Below are 7,409 nucleotides of genomic sequence, written 5' to 3' on the forward strand. Positions count from 1 at the left end.
CGAGCATTTTGCATTATCCTTACGAGCACATGCAAAAACACGCACCAGCATGCGGCGCAGAATTCGTCTACCAACGCATCGACCACACACGCATACCCCATGACTCCGCGAGGTCCGTGGGCTCGTGAATCTGGCACCGGTCGGAAGGAATAAATCAAACACCCGAACGACCGGTACTCGACTCGACCTCACTTCAACCCTCCTCTCAGTCCTCGTGGACAAACCGAGCAGGCGAATGTGGGTGGGAAATTTATATTACGATTTTCCATTTTCCACGTCCACAAACGATGCCGACGATCCGCCGTCGAATTGTAAATAGGAATTTTACGATTTGCATCCTGGATTCTGCTCGCCGCCACGGTTTTCTTGCCAGGATATCGACCGTTCCAAGCCGTCGCAAGACGGCGTCGCCACGAGGAATCGAGCAAAACAGAAGGTGATTCTGGTAACCGACAAGAACAAGAACAACGTTCAGTTCAACGGGCAGCATCTGTGCACGTGTGCTGTGGATGTTTTCCAGTGCGCCTCGCGATTTCGTTGGTCAAATGCCGATCGATTTTGTGACCCAGAAGCCAGCTCCGTTACAAATACTTCTCGAAAATGATCGAAAGCCACAGTTCTGCTCGTGGCGCGTGCTTGAATGTACATTTTACTTCCGAGCATTATCCGTAGCCACCAGCGTAATCACCAAACCTTAGAGATTGGGATTTTGGGCAAGAATGCTGAATTTATGCTTGCTTTCGAATTATTTTCTTGCCTGAGAAAGCAAAACTGGATTCAGCGGTGCTGGGCTACAGCACAATCGTACATAGGGAAAAGTTACGAGTTACAAAAACAAAAGCGAACGCCCAGTAGCGGACGGACGGAACGGGAACATGTGTTTGTTTTAAAACTTCACTCTGCGGGTCTTTCTTATTCGTTCTGCTTCGGTTGCTTGCAATCTCTCAATAGGTGTCCAACCGCGTATAGGTTTTCCTCCAGTCAGCGGTTTGGAAGGGTGGCAGACACTTAAAAACCGTTTAACGATTGGAAGCAGAGCCAAATATGTTTCTTCTATTCTCAAGAAACATTTATTTTGCTCCATCAGGGACACAGAACCAGCAGATATTGATTGATTGATGAAAATTGAAAACGATAGCAAAAATACCGGATGCCTTCGCTTTTGAAAAATCCCTGTTTGGTGGGTCATTATGGTGAAAGTAATTATTGGCCATGACGCAGAGAAAAGCGCTGCAAAAAGCAATTGTTTTCTTTTCGATGGCAACTTCTGTTATTTCATCATTTCCAATTGGCTTTGTTAAGTGGTATAGCTTCTTGCGAACTTATTGCTAGTCACTCCGTCCCATGTAGGTAAAATGTTCTTTCTGAGGTAAATCGTATCTACTCTAACTGACACAAGCATTTCAATAAAACTCGAATAATTTAATCCACTTCTAATTTTTTTTTATTATTAAAGACAATACTCGCTTTCTTATAAACCGTGATTAAAATTGTCATTCAATTTGCTCCAATTACAGCTTGATAGATTGCAGCAGGAGAGCCATATACGATCGCTTATCCCACGTGCTACTCCCCACTAAGCATTTCAACGTACATTCTCTTCACATTCAAACCTGAAACAGAAGAAAAGGACAAGAGTGTTCGTCGGTTTTGCACTTCAACCAACGTGGTGGCACTACTGGTTCCGGCAATGACAACGAGGGATAATCTCGATCGTCTTTCAGATCGTTTACGACCAGTACAGTATGAAGTGCACCTCGAGTTCTTTACTGTACATGGCAGAACGGAAAACACGGCAAACCCCTTCGCCCGGTTGGATCACCAACCATTATCTCACAGTTTGGCAGACGAATGCAGGTTCCGGAAGCGGGCACGGCCTCTTCTACTTTCTCGCCCAGCCACAATCGTACCAAAACGCTTGGAACAGTTTTTACTTCTGCCTCAGGTTCCACTTTCGAGTTTTTCCTCCAGCCCAGTCCAGTAGATGCGCAGTGCAAGCTCTCCACTGCTTCGACTGTGCGTTCGCTCGCTTGTAGAACAGACCAACACTCTGTAATGATGATAAATTTGATTCTGATCCCGAAGCCATTAATAACAGTAATCGTTCTATTTTTTACGTTTTCTAACGAGCGGTTTTTCAAGACCTGCCAAAATACCAAACAGAAAATAGAATTGAAAGCGGTATTCATCTCATGATGGGTTCAACTGATACTACTTGATACGGTTTCGGCAATTGTTTGTCAGACAAACGAAATTGAAATCATTCCTATGATGTTAGAACCAATCATGAATCGGTTAATACTGATTGGGTGATTCAAAACATGCTTCAATGTACTAATAGTTATCGCTGTCTTTTCACTTTTTTCCTAGTAACGAATAAAAATAGATAGGTTTATAAATGTTAGCACCGAATCACTTCTGAGTACAAGCAAGAAGCAAACCCCTTCGCCAAATAAAATCCTAATTGTCATTTTCTTTGATATTTCAAACCAGCTCCTGCTCTACTCTTGTTCAGGTTTTGCTGTCAGCTACTGCCTCTGGTACTAAAGGAAAATGAAAGTGTAAATTTATTTTATCCTAATAAACTTTCCCGTCAACACTTGAATTAACAAACATTTTTTCACAGGATTACCCAATGGATGTACGTGTTCAATCGGATAAACTTTGATTCACGATTGTTTGCCATAAAACAATCGAACGAGAATCTAGACAACACGTAAATCGCATAAATAAATAAACAGACCGTCATTTGCTTCATATTCTTTGTTGATCCAGAACCGCTTGCGACCTGTGAGTGAGTCGATGCCACTCGAATTGATGACATGTTCCTGCAATACTCAATATCATACGAGAACAATCGCCGTAAATCCTTCATGTACGGTTCTTCAACGAACGAACGTGTTAACGAAAAAGACAAAATATAAAAAATTGAACATGATGATCTCCGCATTGATAGAGAGAGTAGACAAATGAAAGTCAGAGTCATTGGATAAGTTAGGTTAGTTGTTCGCAATAATAATAAAAGCTTCGCTAGGTTTATGACAATAGCATTACTGAATTTGTATGAGCGTAACAACAATTTCTTCCATTGAGTTAACACGGCATGCGCATATGTAAAACTAAATTAAGCTTGCCATTAAAAAACCTACATTAAATGATAGATATGATAGCGTTAGTATTTTTTTCAGAGGCTTACTTACCAACCGGAGGATATTTTTATATGGCTGCTGGTCCGTTTGAGACATTTACGAGTCATGCTGACTGCATTTAGGTTTCCATTATTGTTAAATAAAGCCATATGTAAATTTTCTCGTGTTGGGGAATAACCGTAAATCAATTTTATTGTACACTGATTAAAAGGAATGGATCTAACACGAATGTGTTGTGTGCTTATGCATGGACCGACTTTGCAAAGCATCAGATATCACAAAACAGATGAGACAGGCTGTTTACAAAAGCTCGCACCTTTGCCGTTTCAACCTTACTGCTATCAACAACAAGCGGTTGTGTTGGTACTTCGCGTAGATTTGTAAAGAGAGCTAAGAGCACCGTAAGGTCTAGATTAGTGATCAGCTTCCGCGCCCCTAGGAAAGAATAATGAAATAGATGAGCATTGATGAATCATATTACCAGTTTTAAAGCCATCTAAAGCAATGAAGACTAACCTTCGCCCAAGTTTGGGTTACGAGTGTAGAAAAATCGATCAGTGCACTTCAGCCGCTTAAACTCCAGGCAAGTCGCCTGAGCCACAAACTTCGGCAGTGAAGCTCCGGAAGGGATTCGACGATCCAAATTACAAAACAATGCATCGATGTCGGCAGGAGAATGATACTTGGCTTTCATTAGCTTAATAATCTAAAATGATAGAGACATAGTAATGTGCGTTTCGCATAACAGCTGTGGGTAACTAAACAGACCTCTGGGTGAAACATATCCTCTAAATCTTCGAACTTAGAATAACATTTACTAGAATCCGTCTCTCCAAATATTTCCTCGATGTAATGCTTGTATGTCAACAGCGGGCAAAGACCTGCTTCTCGATTCCTTGCCAAATCGATGCAAGTCAAACAGGTGCCACGTTTGCCATCCACCGAGTAAAACAGACACTGATACTATAAACAGAAGGCAAAGGATTTCATTTAAAAAAAAAAAAACAACGCAAACTGTTGCCAATTATAAGCCATTCATCTTACCGCATCCGTGAATCGGTTAATGCTGATGGGTGATTCAACAACGCCGGCCAATACACCATTGCAGTCATATTTTTCGGTATTGTGGAAAAACTCATGAAACGGTAAGGATCTCCGATCACCGTTTGCTATGTATTTTAATGTTTGTGGAATCCAAATATGTTGGAATCGCCCCGCAGCGCTCTTGTAAAGCTGTGAGACGGATGCTTCTACATCCGGATTGTACTCACAGTCGAACCCGCACTGAGAATAGAACTGCTCGCCGAAAAGGAAGGGCAAAAGCTGCTCGTAGATGATTTTCTGATACACTCCGATAGTAAATGCACGGCAACGTTCCTCGACAGGCCCTTTCGGATGTCCACAGGATCGCACTTGATCTACACAGTAGTTGTGAAGCTGACCGAAGAGACCAGCAAGTGCAAAGAACTGTACACTAGTCGGTTCCGATTCCACTATGGGCCTCGTACCTCCACAGGTGAACAGCTTTAGTTTGCCATTCGAATCGTAGGTAGGTCGCTTTCCGTAAACACTCGAAAGGTCCAGATAGCTGCTCTCCGAGTTGCGCTGTCCTACGTGTTTCAGCTCACATTGATCGTTGGAGTTCTCTTGGGGACTAAAGTTGAGACAACCTACACCGATTGGATCGAAGCAATCGTCTTTCGGCAATACACGTAGTGGATTCGATAGCGTCGACACACAGGCACTACGATCGCTTCCATCGGCAGTGCATCCCCGAAATCCAGCAGTCGGATGCCGCACCCTTTTAGTAGCCCTACCAATCATGTCCGTATTCACCAGCTCCGAGAGAAACACTAGAAACATACTGATTTTGGCCGAAGATCTTGCTCCAATTTTCTCGAGAGTAGAGGCCACCTCACGAACCAGCTCACGGTTCTGTGGAAGGGGAGCATTGAAAATGCTTCGTGCAGGCTTCGACACGGCATCACTGTAACAGGGTGCGATGGGATGTTTTAGAGGACGGCCACGGCTGCCCCATGTCGCGTGATGCAGATTGTTACACGTACCATCGTATGTCCGATAACTACAGTTTTTGAAAGCAAATGATGACCGTTTTGATGCAAAATCCACACCTTGCTGCGATACTTACGGATAGTCGGGATTACATTTAATCTGCTTCTCGCCTATGCAGCTGTGCAGCGTCACATTTCCAGAACATTTGCCTTCGAGCAAATTTTTCACCGGACACTTACCCACCTTTTTAACGAGCTTTTCCAGAAACTTATGAGTTCTGAGTGTTTGTTCAAAACCTCGCCATTCTTCGTCCGTGATTCCGTGAGTTTGAAAGAAACCATGATCGAACTCTTCCTCACTGACAAGATAGCTTTTGCATTTGGATTTCTCCTCGTTACTCAGCAGCTCTGCAACCGCCTTTATGTAAGCTTCCTTTTCAAGCTCATTGAAACACTCCAAATTAGGGCAGCTATTAACAAATGATCTTATTAATCGTATTCTTTCGTCTTATGATCGACCAATACCTACCTATTCTCATGTGCACACGGAATTTCGTAGCCACACACACGACTGTATCCATCATACTGTTCAGCAGCATCGGGTAGGTCATAACTAACTGAAAGAAAACCGAAATGGCACGCCGTGCAACGCTACGTAAGCTAAACTAAATCACTTTCTCAAACGGCTAATGTTAGTAACGAGCAACGGTTGTTACTACCGAAACACGTTGTTTTTAAACATACTTACCAATGTTGCACAATGTCAAGGGAAAGGTCACTGATAAGACACATAGCGCTGTGATTGTTTTTACCGCTGTCCGTGAAAAAGATGTTTTGAACACGTTTGCCATTCTTACTTGGTTATAAACAACCATGCATCAAGCCGCTGCTCCAAGAAGCAGTGCCGCATACACCTGGAACAACTAACGACACACTACGCGGAGCGTCACAATTTTCCAGCTCTTATAAGCAATTCCAGTGCATTGTTCAGACGACCGAAGCACTTTCTTGTACCAGTAAACTATTGTTTATACTTTTGTCCCCTAGAAAAACGGCTGTTGTAGGTCACATTATCAAGCTACATCCTGACCTAATGGCACATAACCTAGACACACCAAATACCAAACAATTTCTTTCGCCTTACGAAACCTGTTATAAGAGCTGGTCAAACTAAGGTGTGCTCATTATGAAAAAAAAACTAAGTCATAAGTTAGCAACTCCAGTTTAAAATGTTCGTTTTATTCTCTTCCGGCGCTTTGGAACCTCACCGAAAGAACCGATAAAAACCATTACGTGCACTGTTGCACTGCACTCAGTGCTTAATCGCTTAGTTCACTTAGTTGAAACCTGTTCTTGGTTCATTGTTAGTATGAAAAGGATAGTCATAATTACTGATAAATTTACGCGTAACTAAGTACATGGAGTTGGCAGTGAGGACGGCTGAAGAACTTCAAATATTCACTGCATACTTCACTTGCTTGTTCGTTTTGTTGCCCACCCGATAATTCTCAACTAAAGTGACCTATACCAACTTCCTGTTTGGCCTATTCGTTATTAGCCCGCTTACCGAACGCGCAAAATAAAAAGAAAGCAAACACAGCATCCCAATTATTAAAAACTTTATCCATGGCATTAAACTTATGAAGGTGCGTCTGCGAAAAGATATTTTTTTCCGGTGCCCATCATAGCAGCAACAATACAAATAAATATTGTTTTGATAGATTATAAGTTTAAGCAGGTAGCCCCGTCGAGTTTTAGTTGAATTTTCCATTTTTCGATTTTTTAAGTTGATAAATTGATCACACTACGATCAAACCGGGTTCATCGCTTAACCGGGCAAGTCTTTTGAATTAAAACAAGAACGGTTTAAGAAAAAACGGATTTGCTTGTAGAAAACTATCTATACTTTTTTTGTGGTACATGATTGTGAATAAACTGATCAATTGTGAAAACAATGGTTTTGGGAAACGCTCTTCAAAGTAGCGAACTGCATTGAGCCTTGTATGAATCGCGGAATTTCAAAAATCTATAAATTTGTCTTAAATTGGTAAGCCTCACTGAATTGTAAAGAAACAAAACCATGCAGATATTCCGGAAATCTCCCACCAACAAACGAGGCCCCCTTTATTATTCGCCACTAATCTAAACCACCCTTTATGTTCAAGTTACACACAATAATGAAATCTTTCTCAATCTGATTATGTTACATCCCGTACACAACCAGCAAACTGGCTACGATGGTTCGCTA

The 7,409-nt window shown here is 42.0% G+C and overlaps 1 protein-coding gene across 1 annotated transcript in view; it reads right to left on the reverse strand.

Annotated features, from left to right (window-relative positions):
• Positions 1-4,973, reverse strand: part of LOC126571619 (heme peroxidase 2-like) — a 6,941-nt gene extending 1,968 nt beyond the window's left edge. Inside the window, exons 1-4 of the mRNA XM_050230297.1 lie at positions 4,194-4,973; positions 3,918-4,112; positions 3,666-3,855; positions 3,466-3,584 (exon numbers count right to left, since the gene is read on the reverse strand). Coding sequence (XP_050086254.1) covers positions 3,466-3,584; positions 3,666-3,855; positions 3,918-4,112; positions 4,194-4,973 — 1,284 coding nt within the window. The remainder of the gene's footprint in view (positions 1-3,465; positions 3,585-3,665; positions 3,856-3,917; positions 4,113-4,193) is intronic.
• Between the last annotated feature and the right edge of the window lie 2,436 nt (positions 4,974-7,409).

The sequence above is a fragment of the Anopheles aquasalis genome, chromosome 2, assembly GCF_943734665.1.
Source record: "Anopheles aquasalis chromosome 2, idAnoAquaMG_Q_19, whole genome shotgun sequence".
Taxonomy (NCBI): domain Eukaryota; kingdom Metazoa; phylum Arthropoda; class Insecta; order Diptera; family Culicidae; genus Anopheles; species Anopheles aquasalis.